The 21,218-nt window shown below is 45.8% G+C and overlaps 1 protein-coding gene across 1 annotated transcript; it reads right to left on the bottom strand.

Moving 5' to 3' along the window:
* Window positions 1-9,060: 9,060 nt before the first annotated feature.
* On the bottom strand, window positions 9,061-20,144 carry LOC136483361 (uncharacterized). Its single transcript, XM_066480388.1, has 9 exons — window positions 19,152-20,144; window positions 17,467-17,652; window positions 16,829-16,921; window positions 16,441-16,623; window positions 16,230-16,332; window positions 15,960-16,145; window positions 11,350-12,347; window positions 10,562-11,052; window positions 9,061-9,850 (listed from the first exon to the last, which is right to left on the bottom strand). Exons 1-9 carry the CDS (start codon window positions 19,359-19,361, stop codon window positions 9,787-9,789), a joined length of 2,514 nt encoding a protein of 837 aa, XP_066336485.1. The 5' UTR covers window positions 19,362-20,144; the 3' UTR covers window positions 9,061-9,786.
* Window positions 20,145-21,218: the final 1,074 nt, after the last annotated feature.

Below are 21,218 nucleotides of genomic sequence, written 5' to 3'. Positions count from 1 at the left end.
AGGCGTCGCGAGGACAAAGACTACGTCCTTGCCACGCCACCGGGGGGGCTACTACCCCTCATCTGGCGGCCATGGCGGAGGACGTCGTTGGCCACTGTTGGGTCGTTCCCATTTAGGGTGCTGGTGGGGATGAGGCGCGTTCCACTCCATGCCCGGAACGCGACCATGGCACAGACCATCCTCGGGCCCACTTGTGCCGAGGTTGACGTTGTCCGGCCAAGCGACGTACCGGCAGATGACGACTGGGAATTCTTCGTCACAGCATGGTGTTTGCATCCACGATTCATCCCCGACGAGCAGGTCGTGTTCATCCCGGAGCCGCGCATCCTTAGCCCCATCGAGGCCGCTCTGACAGTGCTTCTGGGGCTGTGCTACCTCATGAGGTTGCGCCTAGTTGCGTTCCAAGATTGGAACGCGCCGCCTGCGTCCCCTGAGGACGATGGCCATGGTGGGGCTGATGCTGATGAAGACGACGGTCCAAGCGATGGCAAATTCCACCACGGGGTTCATGACGGGTGTGGCGGCCCGTCGTGGGGGCCGACCCCCGAGGATGACTACTCCGGCGGGCATGACAGCGATGATGATGGCTCCGCCGACAGCAACTTTAACCTCTATCATCCTAGGATCGACCGTCGTCGTTGTGGTCGCTTGTCGCCGTCTTGCCCGACCGCCTTGGCACGACCGTCCATACTGGTCGGGACGGTTTGTTGCCTGCTGGTCCCTGGCAGGCATGGGCTCATGCGTGCGGGCGTCATAATTGGTGGTCCACGGGAGATCTCGGATGTCGAGTCGCCGCGTCCTCGAGTGCATGCGCCTACGCGTCCTTGGTAGCGCGTGCCTAAGGCCCCGTCACTGTCGAACACTTCTCCACACCACGTTGACGTATCTCCTTTTCAGCTGGCTTCCACGCCGGCCACGCCGGTCGCTGTAGCGCTAACTTCTGCCTCGGGTGCCGAGGGCGTCTACCGGCTGCTGGTACCAATGAGCCCATCTCCTATGCTGCTGCGTATGTCTGAAGGCTCTTTAGCTGGCTTTGTGGGCCGCTTACTCATAGCCAACCCACAGCTACTCCATGGGGGCCGTCGCATCCAGGCGTGCCCCTATCCGGCGGCCACCGAGGACTGGTGGGCTCATTGCATCAAGGCCGAGTTCGCAGGCCCAACCCGTTCGTCCTACTCGACGTTAGGGGTAGACGTGTCTGCTGGTCCCCACGTGCCTAAGGCTTCGAACTATAACTGCGTCCAGGCAGAGTTCGTTGGCCAAAACCGGCTGGCCTGCACAACATACCAGGATGGCCCGGGCCTCGCATGGACGACGCCCAGGCCTGATCACGACAGGACGCCACCCAGGCTTACTGCACCGCCTACGGCCTCTCCCACCGAGCCTGGGCAACACGCGGCGGCATCGACGGTGGTGTCGGCTACGGCGGTGCCGGCTCCGGCAACACCGCTGGAGATCTCAAGGTGTGTAACACCTCTGGTATTACGAGCTCGCTTAGCACCTTAACTAAGGCTTAAAAGAAATTAATTAACCAAGCTCTCGTGTTTTAAAGTTTTAAAACTCACATAAAATGATAAAACAAATTATCCATGTTTTTGTATAGCTTGATGATTCCCGGCGAGTACCTTGGCTTGGTGTAGTTTGTAGGTTGGTTTGACGTGGCGGGGTTATCTCAAAAATATCCCGAAGTCCCTTCGTAACGTACTGGAACTCGTCCTTGCTACTCAACCCATCTACCTTGTCTGTTCTCGACGTTGTCGCGTTGCCGACCGCGTCGCTGTTGCAGTTGACCGCGCGCAGGCACACCTCTTTGGAGCTGTCCGTGCCAACCGACACGCTTTGCCAGCCACCTTGGGCCAGGCCAAATCCTTCCCATCCTTTCTCTGATGATCGCCTTAAATGATGTTGGCCGGGTCGCTCACGTTTCTGCTGTCTCGGTCTTGCCTTGCTCGTCTCTGCGGTCTCGATATTGTCGTTGCCAACCGGCATGTCCTACCATTCACGCTGGGTTGGGTTAGGCCGAATCAGTCCTACCTCCCCCTCCTTTTTCTTCTCGGTTGCCATGGGGAACCCTCCTAGTCCTACTCGTCCTTCTCGCTCTGCTCTCTCTCTCTTCTGGTTTTCCTCCCACCGCGGCGTCCCCGCTAGAGCTGTTCGCGCCGGTGCTGGCCTTCCACACGCTGGAACCGCCGCTCTGCTCCATGGCTGCTGCGCCCGCGTGCCACACCACCGCGTGGCCATCCGCGCCCACCATTGCCCTGCCTCCGCCGCGTGCGCTGCTCATCCAAGCCGACCGCCTGCTGCACGGAGCCCCCCTGCCGGCGTCGTAGCTCCACCGCCTCACCTCCAAGCCCGCATGCGACTCCCTCACTCTACTTGCCTCTACGGCACCGGTGCACACCATGCTCGTGCCGCAGCTCTGCCTCCCCGCGAGTGAGCCACCGACCCACGCGCAGCTTCGCCGCTCTCCTTCTCCTCCGCAGTCAGCCGCCATGGCCACGCACCGCTCCGCCCTCCTCAGCGCCTCCGTGGCACGCTGTGGTCGCCATGGCCGCGGCCACCGTTCCTTGCCCCCGCGTGCGGGTGTACGCTCCTCAGCCCATGCGGGTCTTTGCAGCCGCAGCGCGTCCGAGCCGCAGCACCTTGTCTCCTTCCCTGCGCCGCTCCAAGCGCACCGTGCGCGTGCTAGCCACGACGCTGCCCTTCCGCAGCGCCCAGCCATGGCTGCGCCAGGCCACCCGGAGCCATGGAGTCCTTCTGCCAACGCGTGGCTCTGCCTCGCTTCCCCTTCCTCTCCGCGCTGCGCACCCGCCCGACCAACGCCGTTGCCGCGCCTCCCGCGGCCGTGCCGGTGCTCTGCCCCGGTGTCCGCGCCTCTCGTACGGCCACGCCGTGGCCCGCTGCTCCGGACGTCCTTCAGCCGGACCGCAGCAGCCACGCTGCCCATGCCGTGTTGCCCCGCAGCCACCATCACCGAGCGCAGCTACGCCTCCTCCACGTCGTCCGTCTGGCCGACACCGCTGCGGCCGATTGGCCGTCGCCTTGGTTCGCGCGGGCAGGCGGCCGTGGGCCAATTCGGCCCTTACCGCGGCCAGCCCGGGGCCGCGTGGGTCCCTGTGCGGCTCGTCGCCGGTTGCTACGCCGCCGCCGTGCCTCTTCCTGGCCCCGTCACGTCGTTCTAGCCGCCGGCCCTCTATTTTTTAGGATGAAGCAAGGGTATAAATCCAAGCAATTATTTTTACAGGGTTCTTTACGCAAATATGTGACTCGTGTAAATAGTACTTATGTCCTGCGGATTAGTTTCGAGAAAACCCAGGGGCCTCCTCGCAAAAGTGATGCCGATGTCTTGCCCTGGCCGACTGGGTCGGCCTGTCTTTATCGCGCGCTGGGCCGGCCTGTCTTGGCCGCGCCCTCGCCTGGGCCGGTTCCTGCCTGCCTGCGGGCCATCCATCGCCCGCGCGCCCTGCCTGGACCGCCGCCTTACCGCGCTGCTGGGCCACAGCGCCGTGTTGGGCCACGCGCGCGCCTGCAGGCCGAGTTAGGCCATTTCGGGCCCAAGGAGTTTTAGCTTTCTTTTTTGGTGTTTTGCAATTTTAATAACCGGCTGCATACTTGGAAATTGATAATAAAATGTAGAAAATTCATAAAAATGCCAAACTAGTTTTGTTAGTCTTCTAAAATCATGATCTACCTGTTAGTATAGTTGTTCACATAGTGTGATAATATTCTTGGAAGCTATATAATTAATTTAAGGTACTTGATATTGTAAAATATAAACTTGTAGGCATTTCCATGATAAATTGGTAATATGGTTGAATCTGAAATTTGTACAGTAGGCTTCTAGCAACATTATATACCCACTATAATTTTTTATAGCTCCAGAATAATTAGTTTGTTAAATAGATAATGATGCCCTATTCCGAATAAAGATTAAATGGATAAAATGGGATAAAGAAATAACTCGGATTTGTATAACTAAAACAATTGTTGGGAAGTACCGCCTTATTCGACAACAGGGATACGTAGATCAGCGTTAGAGCGAGCTCGTTAGCTTGTGGGGCATAATCGGATTTCTAAGCATTTTGGCTGTCGTCGATTATTTACATCTATGCATTTGCATCAATGCATATCATATAGGTACGATGATGGATCAATTGGGAATCCGAAGATGATGCAATGGGCTTTCTATCCAATTGATGGTGGATGATCTGAAGATGCAAATACTAACTTTTTAATATATATCTTACCCAGGCAAGCCTCGGTGCATAACCCCTACTTTCTGCAGTTTAAATTATATTTGTGCATTAAGTTTTAAGGAGTTGAATGAAACTCACTTGCATATATATCTTTATCCTATGAGTCTTACTAGTATGACACGATCGTGTAGATTGCTATGCTATAGGACTCCGGTAGAAGTCGAGTGATTGCCTGTCACTCGCGAGATATAGGAAATATCTTATTGGATTATCATCACTTGGAAAATATAAAAATGGTGGAAAGGAAAATGGTGACTGGGCAGGGATATGGTTTGGGTATTGGTGGGTGTAAGAGGTTGTGTCGCCGTGGACGCGGGGCATGGCTTGGTTACACTGTTTTCCCTATCTGGTCGGTTAAGGACCGTCCGTTGCATTGGACGCTAGGCAAGTCACAGATCTATTGTCCCGAGCACATACTTGGGTATGGGCGCTTGGAAGACTTGTTGCTCTCTTGTCGTGGATCCGGCTCTTTCCGGACCGACTGATTGAAGGCGGGGATGGTGGAGGTCCTTGCACCACACGGAGTCCGGGACTCAGGGGTGGGGGCTTGGAGTCCAAGTTTGAATGGGGACCTAGACACCCGGGACAGGAGAGTGATGGGTTAGTCCTGCTTGTGCCTGGGGTACAAGTGGGGCGTGTGTTTCGGGGCACCCAGCTGGGCACATTGGTTTACGAATCGTCGTCGAGTCGGTACAACTTGTCTTAACTCTAGCATCATAGTAAGAACTGAAAGATGAAAGATGGAAGATGGAAAAATGAAATCTGATGGCTTACCACCTGCTTGAAAGTAGCATAGGTGCTTACATAGAATGGTTAGTTAATGAACCAATACGGCTCTTAATAAAATCGAATATAAGGACGCATGCTTAGTAATGCTTTCCTGCAAATATAATAAACCCACAAGCCAAATAGCATTGCATATTCTTGGAGTCTTTTCTTTTCTCCTGTCGGGTAAGTTTTGCTGAGTACAATTGAGTACTCAGGGCTTTATTCCCCCTGTTGCAGGTGACAGGTGGATGCTAGAGCTGACCCTTGTGTGTGGATACCTCCTGGTGGGCTCAACGAGGATTCCTTTACGCTCCGATCGTAGTTGTTATTTATAACTCTCACCAAATGGTTTTACAAATGAAAGTTTCATAATCTGTTGTCGTAGTTTATATATCAATACTTCATCATACCATGATTAGATACTCATTTCTGCTGTAACTCTGTTAACATGTTTATATTTTGCTGTTCAATTAAATTGTTTATAACTCTGATAATATGATCTCATTCTGCTGTTATATTAATAAATATTATACTCTGATGTTGTATTAAAAGTGATGTAAGAAATGGTTCAGAATGATGTAAGCTTTATTCTCTCATTTGTGATCCTGATGGCAAAAATGTGGATTTTCGGGTTCTCCCCTGGGGTGTGCCCGACGGAACCGAGTAATTCAGTGTTCTCCCTCGAGTGCTTAGTGTCTAATGGAAGACAAGCACTCCTGTGAGGCATTAGATTAGGTGGTTCTGCCACAAGGTGCCTCCAGTCGCAGCTGTGCTCCATCATCACGGAGCCTATCATTGTTGAGCCCCCACGACTACGTGCCCCCGGGAGGCGCCGTGTGGTGGACAATGCGCTCTCACCGCCGCGCCGGAGCGGCAAGCTCGTGGCCAAGAGCAGATGCAGGGCACCTAACCCAACGGTGCAGGCACAGAACGTGTTGATGGCCAAGTGGGGAGTACGCCGCAGCAGCCGGCTACACAGACCGGAGCGGACGGCGTTCGATGAGTACCTGGCCCTGTTCGGCGGGCCCCTCTCGGAGTCCAAGCGGGAAGCGATCAGGAGGCTGTTCTCGGCCGGTTGTGCGATCAACGGCATCCAGCTTATCGAGGGGGTCGAGCTTGAGGTCTAGGCAACCTATGCATCCTTGTCGCCAAATGTTGTCGATGTCAGACGAAAACATTTTCGTCTGGAATGTCCGTGGCCTAAATGGTCGCTCACGGTGCAACGTCGTAAGGGACTTGATCGTCCAGGAGAGGGTGTCGCTTGTTTGCTTGCAGGAGACTAAGCTCTCCAATGTCTGCAACCAACTTGCTTCTAAATGCCTAGGAACACCATTTGAGTATGCCTTGTTGCCTGTTGTGAATACCGCCAGTGGAGTTCTCCTCGGCTGGAGGACGGACGCTTGGTCGGCGTCGCATGTGTCTCTGCATTCACACTCAGAAACTGCCAAAATCGCCAGTCGCTCTGATCCTAGGCTGGCCTAGTGGATCACCGTCGTTTACGGGCCGCTGGATGCTAATGCCCAGCAGGCTTTTCTTAACGAGCTCGCGGCTCTCCGCTCCTCGCTGCTAGGTCCCTGGCTCCTTTGCGGGGACTTACTTTGGAAGGAATGCAACGCACGGACTTTCACGAATGAAGCCAAGGACGCTCGCGAGCTGTGTTTGGAGATGCTACAGGAGGCCGCCATGTGGTTGCGGGCCGAGTATTCGACCCTGTCGTCGCTCAGTTCATTCATGTAATTAGTCTCTTATGTGGTCGCTGTCGGCTTCCTTTGGTTTTTCGTTTGCCACTCTGTTTTATGTTTGTGCGGCTCGACGGGGCAACCTTTGGTTACCTTCGGTCGACACCGGTGTTGTTTCTTTGGATGTTCTCTTTTTCCTCTTAATGAAATACGTGCTACGGTGCATGTTCGAGAAAAAAAACGAGAGATAAAACTTTTGAGCTGGACGACGTGGCTCTTTGACAAAAGTTCAGTTAGCTAGCTGCAAACCACAACTTCAAGATTGGCTTAGTACCCAGGCAAAATGAATCTTGGGCCCAGTATGACTTGACACCTGCTGCCACTAGCTATGCCCAACAGTCAGCACTCGGCAGACATACCATGCCCCTCAATAATTCATAAAGATCCAATATAAATATCAAAATTGTTATCGACTAGGGGATCAGAATGCTGTGACAGATTGTAGCGCTAAGTCAACTCTGCAACGTATGCGATTTTGGTGCAATTGGGATCGGAGGAGCGAAAAATGGCCCTTGAAGAAAGAATCGCCACAAAATTTGCCTAGATATAACAAGCATAAGGGTCAATTGTTCATTTGACCCCGTTGACTTGGGAGCCAAGTGCTTCTGTAAAAAGAATCAACTTTCAACAAATTGAAGAGTCAAAATTTGGTATTTGACTCTTATTATTTCCTCTAAAAGGAGCAGGTTGTTGACTGTGAGAAAGTCTTCTTCTTAAGCTAGAATACCCGGGGGCTATCTAGCCACCGCGGATCAAGTTTTTTTTTTCATACTATCAAAAAGGCGATATAGGAGGAAACATGTGTTTAAGACACGATTGATTTAATTTCCTTTTACAAGGGGAATGGAAACCAAGGGCACCCTAAATGAACCATTTTGCATGACTCAGTCCACATCTTCTTATTCTGCCCCTGCAGCTCCTGAAGGCCCACCTAATACAAGAGCAGCTTGGCCAAATCAAATCTTAAATTTTCTAAACATTGACTGCAATAATAGAGTATGTAGTAGAATCTACTGTTAACATCTATACGTCCCACCCCCAATTCATCAATCAACACTATAAAAGTGAGCATAATTGAAGTGCATACGTACAGCATGTTAGTTAGTTTGACCTCAGTCTATAGGTACAATATTTTGTGGAAATAATTGCTACTTGTTTACTGCAGTGTAACATCACATATGGAAATAAATAAACAGAATTATTGGTTATCAGTTGTGGTGAAATGGGATAGACAATATCCGATATGGATCAGATGACATATGCGTGGAAAATCGCGATGTGTTCTTCTACAATCTAATAATTCACAATAGATATGTTCCACTTTTGTATGAAAAAAGAAATAAGGGGGTTGGTATGATAAAAGATGAGCAATATCCGCACCATATTTGTATCCAACAAGATATCTCAAATATTCAACAAACTAACAAAATGAATGCTTTTTAAAAAAAGAAAAATGGATTTTTAACCACATTTTTCGGTTCACACAAGTGCAATAAAATGTCCTTCAAAACATGCAATGGGGTTTCTTGTTTATCCATCTACTGAACCTTGCAGGCCGGTGTGATTTGAAAGTGAAAGGCCTCTGCTTCCCTACATGCTAGATTTCGAGGTTTGGATTGGGTGAGGTTGGTTGGCAGTTTATGCTTGGGCCAATTATTGCAGTTTGAAATTTTGACCAATCCATTACATGCATCATGCATGTTTGGTGAGTCTACCGACGAGCCCATCCTGAAAGAGACACACAATGAGAATATTAGCAGAGCAGGTTGGCCCAAGCAAATTGTTTTGAAAGGAAATCAGGCCTTCACTATATACAGACACTTGCTCCCTTTGGATGACCAGGGTTGCAGTACGACCTAAAGTACTCCTAGAAATAATTCAGAATTGATCAGCCAATTTACCCCAGTTCAAATTTAAAGCACTTCGAGAAATAATTCAGAATTCATCAGCCTATTTATCCCAGTTCAAATTTAATATTGCAGGTGCATCCATCGAGTCAGAATCCTGATTCACAAGTAGACACTTTCTTTTGGCAAATATGGTTAAACAAAGAATATCAACAAGTTTCATATTTCATTTTAGTGACATAATAGAGAATGTTTACCATGTTTGAATATATTTTTTTACTGGACAGTGCAGTTTTTTTTTCTTTTTACCTGAGAAAATGAGACATTGAGCTTCAAGACATCATAATGCTAGGTTACAAATGGGACAGATTATGCATATACAGGAACACACAACAAAGGCATTTTCGGTTGGCAAAGACTAAAGCTTCTTTTAAGACTAGTAAGTTTAACACATTCTGTATCACCTAATCCATTTTCAAGCAGCTAAATTAACTTCAAACATTGGCCCCGTTCGCTTGGAGAAATCTGAATGAATCTAAAGGAATCTGTGAGAGAAAATCAGCTGTGAACAGTAACTTTCAGCCGTGACCAGTAAAATTATGGCACCAGCCGAACGGGTCCATTGGGCACAAGACCTCCCTCCCTCTACATGCAAACAGGGGCTACAACTCTATCCTCATTACACGTGGACATGGACAAATCCAGTTCTCCAATGAGCAATGATCCTGAGGTCAAAACAACAAAACTAGCTAGCTAGCTCTATTACTTTCCCTAGCATATCTGTTCCCCTTCGAGGGACGCCATAATCTGTAAAACTGAAACAAGGCCACAAGGGGCTGTACCCCTAAAAGTATCTACATGTCATCCAGTTTCAGAGCCCTTTTGCTTTCCTTTTTTTCCCTTCCATTTCTTGTTCTCCTTCTCTCTTTTTTCTTTTCTTTTTCTTTTTCTTTTTTACTTCTCTTTTCTCGCAAAAAAGCTCAGTTACAGAAAGCACAGGCTGCGTTGCAGTGACAGTGCTTATGGCAACTCAGAAAAAGAAAGAAAAAACAGGATGTACATCGTGGTTTATGCGTTTGCCAAAGAACTCGGCGCCCTGACATGGTGTCCCATTCCTGCGTCAGGAGCACACCATTCATCATTATCCTGTTGCCTCTCATACACACAGAATCGACATCAACTGGATAGTGGCGGGAAGTCACCACTGTCCTTGAGACGGTATGGTTGAACTTGAACATTCCTGCAAATCGTATGGTATATGTGTTCAGCCATTGTCAACTCTGGAAATTGAGTGGAAAATCTTCAAGGTGAAACTCAAAAGGAGCGCAGTTTCAAGCTCAACTTTCAACAGAGGAAACAGACATGGTTAGAGTTAGCCAAAAGCATGTCTTAATTCCAGCTAGCACAACATCCATGGATTTGAGAACTTCACATATATACCCCAAACATGGTCTAAATAAGCAAGTAAAAATCTGTCCAAACACATCTGAAAAAACCTCTTGCAAATCCAACGATATCTAATATTTGTTGACCTTACATGATGATCATGTAGCCAATGGCAATTTAAATTATCTCACATTATTTGTAACTACCAATTAAAAAAACCTAAGCAACACGTAATTGAAAGTTTAGGGGCTACAGTATAATTTACTTCATATATCAATTGCCCAAAAGTGAACAATAAGAGCATCTAGATAATTTTACAAAAACACCAACCTAACAAAGAGCCAAATTTATCTCATTGTTTGTAGCATGGAAATGTCCACTAATTGCATGTTTCTCCCTTGAATACGCAAGGAGAGCTGATTATCATTATATTAAGAAGAAAAAGGGGTTGGAACCCGTACAACACTCACTCACACCAAACAATAGACTAGCATACTCATTGCATGTTCTTCCCATCAGATAGTAATTGTTGGTATTGGCAACTAAAATATCGCAACACACTTACCTCATTCCATTGGGACCCATTCCAGTGTTTTTCGCCACAGACATGGGGCTCACAGTCACAGGCCCAGAACCTTGATTGTTGGAGGCAGAACCTGATCTGCTAGCATGCTCTTTGGAGGCAACTTCCCTTGGCAACGCCCCCAAGGTCCCAAACTCAAGTTTACTGTCTTGCGAGAGCATAAAACCATTGCCATGAAAATTATCCTTTCGAACCTGGGAAGATGGAGAATGCATTGGTACATTCAAAGGATCCCTTGGAGACTGGGAAGATGGTGATGGTATTGGTATATTCATTGGAGATGGGATTCCATGATCATTTGCACTAGGAGCGTATATCTGCAGTTGTGGCTCATGCCTCAATTCGTCAAAAGGTATCATATCTACAGGCATATCCGGTCGGGCATGGTGGTGAAACTTTTGATAATTATTCTGATGGGAATGATTCCTTCCTCTCTCCCCGCGTCCAGTAGGTGGTCTTTCCTTGCGCAAATTCTGAAGTGTCCCATGAGGCAGACAAAATTAGCATGAATACAAGACAAAACTGTCAAGCTATAAAAATTTGAGGACAAACCTAGGAAAAGTAACACTTCTGAAGTAAAAAACAGAAGCATAATGGACAAATCATTGCATACAAAAGAATAGTAACTCATGAAAACTGAATTACAAGAAAACTAGCATGTCTGTTCACACGTACAGCACGAGGAATGAAGAAAACGAACATATGAACAAGTACCAGATGTTCCTTTAACTTTTAAGAACATAAGATGAATGCTCATGGAGGGAACGTACTGGGTCAGGAAAGTAGGTGCCTGTTCCACGAGCCCTCATAGCCATATGATCATCTGCTTGATACAATGGCCTATACACAAAATAGCCAGGTGGATAAACAGGACCAGGGACGACTCCATTCCTACCAGCATATCCATACGGATTTTTTCTGCCATGGCCATTTGATGGGTGCATGTTCTGATATTGCAGGGGTGGTGGCATAGGCATTGGATAGTATAACTGAGTCGTAGGACTGTCCTGATGGAAACCCCGTGCATACAGAAGATTATGCAAATTTGTATCGAAATCTCCAGTGAGATTTGGCTCTGTGTCATTGGTGGTACCTCCAGGTTGTGTATCTGATGTTAAAACTGAATTAGATGTGCCCAGACCATCAATTAAGCCAGTAGAATAGGAGTAAGCATTATGCTTAGCATCATCAATATAGTGGTGAGACCTGCCTGGAAACTGCTTTGCTGAAACCCCATGGTATGATGGGATTGTGTCATTTCTAACATAAACCTTCTTGCCGGTTTCTGATTGCAAGGTACAGGTTTCACTAGGTGTTGGTGAAGCTTCAGAGAAGTCACCACCACCCCTTAAACTTACTGAATCAGTAGCTGTGTGACTCGTGGCATCACTATCTAGCAAACCCCAAGAAACAGATTTTATCTCCTTGTGGTCAGCCATAGAGTTACATTCTTTTTGCTTTACTGGGCCATGATTGTTGGAATATGAAATGTTGATGTTACTGAGATGATTAGACAGAACATCGCAGGAATTGTTGGGCGTAACCTTGTTGACTCTTTCCACATCTAAGACTGATGATACAGGATCATTTGTAACAAGATCAGAAGAGCTCACCCAAACATCTGGCCTTAAACCAGTACGGTTTCTCTTTAGAGTGTTCCTGAAAAACTGATTGACTTCACTGACAGTGAGACAAGAAGGCACTTGAAGAATCTTGCCAAGCTTACGAGCACCAAAATCAAATGCGCTGCGTATCCGGTAAAAGTTTCCTGCACACGGAGCAGTGCAATAAAGATAAAATTCTTTTAGAAAAAGAAATATTAGAATGAAGCACTTCAGCTGTGTACCACAAGAAAGCTATTCATGTAAATCAAATGAAAAGCATAAATACCCACGAACTCAAAACATAATGAGATCAGGACCCATGTTCTGATGGAGAAATGGCAGCAGCATGTGATATTAATGTAGTGCGAAATGGTGAAAAGGTGTTGCAGATTGTGCTTACTGCTTAGGCGCAGCACAATGGGTGGCTGGTAAGTGAGCGTAGACATACTATATTCTTAAATGGCAACAGTTTCTTCTATGCAAAACTGAAATGATAACTCTTGGGTGTGCATCAGCAATGTAGAAGAAAGGCAGTCAATACAACATTAGGTAGCAAGAATTATAGATTTGGAGTTTTGGACAGGGTAGATATGGAAGCAGCATATTTGAATAAGCACTTACGAAGCAGTACAACAATGGATGAGGGCAGTCCACTTCAATCACGCATTAGGTGAAAAGATAGTGTGATGATGTAGGCAAAAGGATTCAATGAGACGAGGTCATAAAACCACAAATCATGAAATGAAACATTTTGTAAATTTTGCACAGACAGTTCAAAAGTTTAGCTGAGCAGTCTGTGGAATAAATATTCACAACAACAACAACAACAAAGCCTTTAAGTCCCAAACAAGTTGGGGTAGGCTAGAGTTGAAACCCAACAGAAGCAATCAAGGTTCAGGCACGTGAATAGCTGTCTTCCAAGCACTCCTATCTAAGGCTAAGTCTTTGGGTATATTCCATCCTTTCAAGTCTTCTTTTATTGCCTCTACCCAAGTCAACTTCGGTCTTCCTCTGCCTCTCTTCACGTTACTATCCTGACTTAGGATTCCACTACGCACCGGTGCATCTGGAGGTCTCCGTTGCACATGTCCAAACCATCTCAACCGGTGTTGGACAAGCTTTTCTTCAATTGGTGCTACCCCTAATCTCTCACGTATATCATCGTTCCGAACTCGATCCCTTCTTGTATGACCGCAAATCCAACGCAACATACGCATTTCCGCGACACTTAGCTGTTGAATATGTCGTCTTTTCGTAGGCCAACATTCTGCACCATACAACATAGCAGGTCTAATCGCCGTCCTATAAAACTTGCCTTTTAGCTTCTGTGGTACCCTTTTGTCACATAGGACACCAGACGCTTGCCGCCACTTCATCCACCCTGCTTTGATTCTATGGCTAACATCTTTATCAATATCCCCGTCCCTCTGTAGCATTGATCCTAAATATCGAAAGGTATCCTTCCTAGGCACTACTTGACCTTCTAAACTAACATCTTCCTCCTCCCGAGTAGTAGTGCCGAAGTCACATCTCATATACTCAGTTTTAGTTCTACTAAGTCTAAAACCTTTGGACTCCAAAGTCTCCCGCCATAACTCCAGTTTCTGATTCACTCCTGTCCGGCTTTCATCAACTAGCACTACATCATCCGCGAAAAGCATACACCAAGGGATGTCCCCTTGTATGTCCCTTATGACCTCATCCATCATTAAAGCAAACAAATAAGGGCTCAAAGCTGACCCTTGATGTAGTCCTATCTTAATCGGGAAGTCATCCGTGTCTCCATCGCTTGTTCGAACTCTAGTCACAACATTGTTGTACATGTCCTTAATGAGCCCGACGTACTTCGTTGGGACTTTATGTTTGTCCAAAGCCCACCACATAACATTCCTTGGTATTTTATCATAAGCCTTCTCCAAGTCAATAAAAATCATATGTAGGTCCTTCTTCTTCTCCCTATACCGCTCCATAACTTGTCTTATTAAGAAAATGGCTTCTATGGTTGACCTTCCGGGCATGAAACCAAATTGGTTCATAGAGACCCGCGTTATTGCTCTTAAGCGATGCTCGATAACTCTCTCCCATAGCTTCATAGTATGGCTCATCAACTTAATTCCCCGGTAATTTGTACAACTTTGAATATCTCCTTTATTCTTGTAGATCGGTACCAATATACTTCTCCTCCACTCATCAGGCATCTTGTTCGATCGAAAAATATGGTTGAACAGCTTGGTTAACCATACTACAGCTATGTCCCCGAGGCATCTCCACACCTCGATTGGGATACCATCCGGTCCCATCGCCTTACCTCCTTTCATCCTTTTCAACGCCTCTCTGACCTCAGATTCTTGGATTCTCCGCACAAAGCACCTATTGGTGTCATCAAAAGAGTCATCCAACTGAAAGGTTGTGTCCATATTCTCACCATTGAACAATTTGTCAAAATACTCTTGCCATCGATGTCGGATCTCATCCTCCTTTACCAAGAGATGCTCCCTTTCATCCTTAATGCACTTAACTTGGTTGAAGTCCCGTGTCTTTCTCTCACGAACCCTAGCCATCCTATAAATGTCCTTCTCTCCTTCCTTCGTACTCAAATGTTGGTAAAGATCCTCGTACGCTCTACCCTTTGCCACACTTATAGCTCGCTTTGCAGTCTTCTTTGCCACCTTGTACTTCTCTATGTTGTCCACACTCCTGTCATGGTACAAGCGTCTATAGCATTCTTTCTTCTCCTTAATAGCCCTTTTGACTTCCTCGTTCCACCACCAAGTATCTTTAGCCTCGCGTCCCCTTCCTTTGGTTACTCCACACACCTCTGAGGCTACCTTCCGAATGTTGGTTGCCATCTTGTCCCACATATTGTTTATGTCGTCTTCTTCCTTCCAAGAGCCCTCTTTGATAACCCTTTCCCTAAATACCTCTGACGTCTCCCCTTTCAGTTTCCACCACTTTATTCTTTCAATCTTAGCTTGTTTATCCCTACGGGCACGCACCTGAAAACGAAAATCTGCCACCAAAAGCTTATGTTGAGAAACAACACACTCCCCTGGTATCACCTTGCAATCCAAGCATGCTCGTTTGTCCTTTCTTCTTGCGAGGACAAAGTTAATCTGGCTACAGTGTTGTCCGCTACTGAAGGTCACTAGATGAGATTCTCTCTTTCTAAAAAAAGTGTTGGCTATCATCAGGTCAAAAGCTACCGCGAAGTCCAGAACTTCCTCCCCCTCCTGATTCCTACTACCATACCCAAAACCTCCATGAACTGCCTCAAAACCTGCGCTTGTAGTACCTACATGCCCATTAAGATCTCCTCCTATAAAAAGCTTCTCACTACTAGGTATAGCTCTAACCAGACCATCTAAGTCTTCCCAGAACTGTCTCTTAGCACTCTCGTCGAGGCCTACTTGGGGGGGCATACGCACTAATTACGTTCAAGACCATATCACCAACGACAAGCTTGACTAAGATAATCCTATCTCCTTGCCTTCTCACTCCCACCACACCATTCTTGAGGCTCTTATCAATCAAAACTCCTACTCCATTTCTATTCGCAACTGTCCCTGTGTACCAAAGCTTAAATATTCAAACTTGACAAAAACAAGTGAAGCAGGATTTTTTTTCTCTGACTGGCACTGTAAGTCCTTATGCAAATGGGCTCATACAAAGGTTTAAGGTTGGAACGTCAAGTTGAGAATCTTATTGACAAGAGAAAATTCAGGATTACATTATTCATTTCTATTATCATAATTGATGATCCAGAGGCAGGAACAAACCTTTATTGACACTGCGTCCAAGGTTATTACTCTGCTTTAGTGGATCAACTATATTTAGAAATCTTCGTGAGAATACTCTAGGATTTGTCTCGGAGTTTCTAGGGAGAACACTAAAAGACTCTGTGCATTCTTTTAGAAACTCCTCTCGTTGAAGAAAATCATCATCTTCGGTATCTGGTGGGTCAGCTGTTCAACAAAAGCATGTCAATGACCAATAATTGCAATAGAAAACAGACAACATTCTGCACACTTAAGAGTGCATTCACTTACTAACTAGCTCAGGTAGTGAAGATAAGGAAACAGGTCCAAACAAGCTGATCCCCTTATTGTCCCAATCAAATTTACTATAATAGTCAAGAAATCTATAGAGGACCTGCAGAAGGGCATGTAGTCATCACACCCATAGGAAGGTATGTATCATGAAGAATGTCAATATAACATGGCAAAAAAAAGCAGCAGAAAAATTTAAGACATAACTTACAGCCAATGGACCATCCAAAGACTTGTGGAAGATATGGAAAATGTATAAAACTAAAGTCTCCAAGGCATATGTGGATATTAGACCATGATGGGCACCAAGAATACGGCTTTCGTAATAGCACCAGTCTTTGACAAGCATTATGCTTCTCTTAAACAGGTGATTCTTTCCAAAGTTTTGATCGACCTACAGAAAAATTATTTATTATCAATATGCTTATCACTATGCAGTATGACATAAGGAACCACAAAGTGGAACTAATCCTCTTAGATCCTACGTATAGTAGGAAGGCAAGGGAACATTTTTTTCATCTTATTAAGAGTATCAAATCTGAGTTTTATGGACAAAAAACTACATAACTCCATCTTTATGGCAACATTTGAAATATTACCTTCTCAAGAAAACATAGTGTGCACAGCCCACCAATCTGATTAACTGAGATGTCTACGACAATGTTTTGTACCAAACATTTAACCAGCTTGACCTGCCACCAGGGAGATTTATGATCAGACAACAATATGTGAAACAAGAAGTTCGCATGTGCCCAAAATTTGTCCCTAGCCAACACATACAAAACAAGATGGATTTCTCCATTAATATATGCCACACTACTGTGCATAGCAAGAGTGCAAGAACCCTCAAAAACAGAGATTGAAAATGTTATGAGTATTGGTAACTACTTTTTTCCTTTTTATAGTCAGCCAGTACCTGATGAAATATTGGCATATTCATAATTCCATATGCTCCAAAGATGTAATACGCAAGATGGAGAAGAGTTGCATTTAAGTACAATAAAATGGTATTTCTCCAATTTTACATAATGTGCACAAATAAGCACTTATAAGTAGAATGCAGGAATTGTAAAAGTAAGTTCATTAAACAAGTGGAATGCATACAAAACAACCACCTTCAATAAGTGAAAACTCTAAAAAGATGGTATAGTGATGGTTGACCTCAAATTAAATATATTCGAAACAAAGAGCAATATGGTTCCTATAAAAAAAAGATTGATATGGCAGAGTGAAATACCTCAGCAGGGACATAATGGACATCCTTGACTTCAAATTCAGAATCTTTCCTTCGCTCTTCCGATTTTAGAATAGCACATACTTCATTTGCTAGATTCTCATCAGAAATCGCAGGGCCGAATAATGTCAAGTCAATATCTCCATCAGGAAGATATGTTTTCAATGGAACAGATCCAAATGGAAAGACCTATTTTTCACAAACACAGGAGGTTAGACTGTAGGTCTTTCTGTCTGACATGGCATTACAATAGCAGCAAGAAAGCACCAGAGCAGCACAAAATTTGGTAGAACAATGATATTTCACTCATGTGCATGTACAGAAGTGCCACTAGTAGTAGTCAGATGTTATACATGTGAACATCTGGTAGAAGCAAACACGTAATGCGCCTAATTGATTTACTGATTTCATAAATAGTTCAACTTAACCCTCTGTGTCTTGTATCCAATCTCAAGTTTTAACAAACGTTTGCTAGGTCTCATGTGTCCGCTTGTATAAACAGCAATAAGAAAACCAGCCAGCCAGAAAACATCAAGTATTAAAGTATCACATGATAAGATCCTAGATTTATTGACTGGTTCGCTCCTAAGATAGGATCTTTTTCGTCCAATATTCACATTCCATGATTCTAGCACAAGTTTGGTAAAATCATAATAGCAGTTTAAATACGATCCTACCTGATTCGACCAATCCTAGTATGCAATTATGAATAAAGGTCCACCTTTTACTCACTCATATATTTAATTTTTTGCATAGGCAAGGAGAGACAATTAATCTGGACTATTATTTTACATGTTTCTAATCTAATGTACAATGAAAGAAATTTATTATTAAATGAATGACATGGTATATTTTAAATACTGCATGTGTATCTCAGATTAAATCAGGCAAGATCTTAGATTCTATGATTCAATCCTACAATTACATCCTAACAGACCATTCCAGCTGAACTCAAGATGATCTGACTTGACTGGGGCATAGCAGACATGCAGCTGTTCCTTCTCGGGTAACATGAGTAACCTACGGAGTTCCACGTCACAGAAAAAGAAGACAGTAAGATACAACGTATGTCCAGCCCTCCAATCCACGATCATCAGTTTCACTGTGTTTAATGTGATAACATGCCTCCGACAACCAATTCACAGTCCCATTAAAGGTCCTCCCCGCTGAAGCACGTGGAGGCTCAAGCGCACAACCGACAAAGCAAATCAGTACGACTCTGTACTCATTCACCAATAAACACTTGACACCTCAAGTACCCAGCAAAAAAGGGCAAGGGTTTGAATATACATACCGGTTTCGCGCGGCAATCACTAGGGTTAGGAAAATCACATGCCAGAGACAGCAACTAGAGCACAGCTAAGTGAAATCACAAGCATGGTAACTAGCAACTCAGCAGTAAGCAGTATGAAGGAACATGTAATGTGTATCTTTAGCTTCAATTCGATGACCTCAATTCCTAAAATACGAAAAATGGCACTAAAACTCTATGTATTCCTCCTAAAGCACCTAAACAACCATTTGCATAATCTGAAGAATGTGATGGCTCATAGCACAACAGATGCTGATAAAAAAAACCTAGGTGTTTCACTCGCCCATGCTATTGAAGAATCGACGAGCCTTTAAGCTACAGAACACTGAGACCGCAAACAACTGTAGCAGGGAAGGTGAGGGTAACGAATGAATACCTGATACCGGGCTTGGAACAAGAAGAGGCGCTGGACGTACTCGATGACGGCAGCGCGGAGTTGCTCGGAGGCGGCGGTGGGCTGGATCTTGTTGACCACGGCGAGCGCGGCGGTCTCGAAGCGCCGCCACGCGTCCGGGGACACGGACGCGGGGTCCGGGTGCGCCGGCACGGACTCGGGCACCGGCGAGCACTCGCTGATGTCCACCATGGCCACCCCCGGGAGAGAGAGCCGCTAGCCGCTTGCTTCTTCGCCGGCGCTGGAGGAGGCGCCGCCTAGCAGCCGCTGGTGGAGGCGGGCGACTTGAGGGTTGAGGCTATGCAGGAACCGCCGTGCTGGAGGCGGCGGTGCAGGAATCGCCGTCGCCCGAGCAGGAACGGACGGGAAGGTGGGCGGGGGCGATCGGTGCGGGCGAGGGGCGGCAATCTGCGCGCCGGCGGCGGCTACGTAGGGCAGGGGACGGAAGAGGGGGAGAGCTCGGGATTTGGGAGCAGAGGAGCGGGGGGGATTTTAATGCGAGCAGAAAGAGGGAGAAAAAGGTCAGTTTTTTTTTTCTTTCGGCGGGCGTCCGTTGCTTCGCTTTCCTCCTTGCCTCCACTTCCTCCTCGCTCGCGCCTGCGCCGCGAGGATAGAGATGACGCTGACGAGACGCCTGCCTGCGCCGCGCGCGGCTTGGTGCTGCTGCTTTTCGGGGCTCCTCGGCTCAATCTCTCCGCCCGCTGGGCGCCGCCGGAGGAAGAAGACGACGAATACGAAGAGGAGGCTTCAAGGCACGATTTCCTTTTCGCCTTTTTTTTTCCTTTCTTTTTTTTTTCTTCGATTCGATCGATCCAAATTCGGCGGCCTCACTTCACTGGCTTATGGCGCGATGGATGATGTGATGGGTTTGCCGTTGTTGCTTGGTTTCTAATGCGGTTTGTTGTTTGTCACGGATCGAGCTTGCGTCGTCGTGGGTTGAACGAGGAAAGCAGCCTTGATTGATTCGCGTCGACTCGTCCCCCTTTTCTCACAACTGTTCCTGTTCTTGGAGGAAGAAGTCAAAGCGATTTGAAACCGGCTGGCTTAGCGCAGCGCCTCGGAATTGAAATGGTCCTCTTCCCTGCCACTATCTTGAACACATCAGAAAGTTGGTAAAAATCCTTTTTTTGTTTTTCTTGAAAGACGAGAGTTGGTAAAATTGTTTTTTTTTTATATATGTATACTCATTCGGATAGACATAATTCTGGCTTGTATCATCCAACTTAATATAACTTTTATAATGTAACATTTCAACATAAAAATTCACAATTTACCAAAACACAATACGAACAAGTTAAAAGGATCTTATATGTGCATCTTAGATGAAAATTAATAAGTATGTAATTTCGTTAAAGTAGCTTTTTCACAAAATGCTAGGGTGGTGCATAAGTTTGACATCATCGCCGTTTGTTTTACAAACTACACGATGTGGATCGCCCAATTTCCCTTGAAAGCCGTAGCTTAGTTCAACTTTGGATTATGTGGCTAAAAGATTAGTGGCGCATCGTATGGTATATGCATGATACATAGAAGGTTTAGTGGCACCGCGGACTATGGCGTTATCATGCTAACTTGTAGAAAAAAGTTCTCCATAGGTATATGAAAAATTATAATAAAGAAAGTATGGATCATGCACCATACTAAACGAGACGAGTATAGATCTGCACGTCAACATTTTTTTGGTGGGTGTTTGCATTTAGGGGTGCTATAGAATTTACATCTACATTTTTTCTGGGTGGATGTTTGCATTCATTTTTAGGGGTGCTATAGAATGTATTCGTGTTGTATCCAACCGCATCTAGCTATGAGTTTGCTTCATGCTATGGTTAACAGATAAGACAACATGCAATGACAAGCCGAAAAAGTTCTGGCTGCAATAAGAGGAGCATTGCCCAGGCTACTAGAGAGGAGGTAGGTTGTCGAAAATCGATTAGAGGGTAACTAGTGAGGAGGGCTACATGTATCTTGGCATGCTTCTACCTCATATGGTGTTTTACCGGGTGACCTAATATAATAATAGAATTATAAGAGATATATACATGAATCACA

The sequence above is a fragment of the Miscanthus floridulus genome, chromosome 9 (genome assembly GCF_019320115.1).
Source record: "Miscanthus floridulus cultivar M001 chromosome 9, ASM1932011v1, whole genome shotgun sequence".
NCBI lineage: Eukaryota > Viridiplantae > Streptophyta > Magnoliopsida > Poales > Poaceae > Miscanthus > Miscanthus floridulus.
Note: the sequence above shows the minus strand (reverse complement) of the source record. Positions and strands in the feature narration are given on the sequence as shown.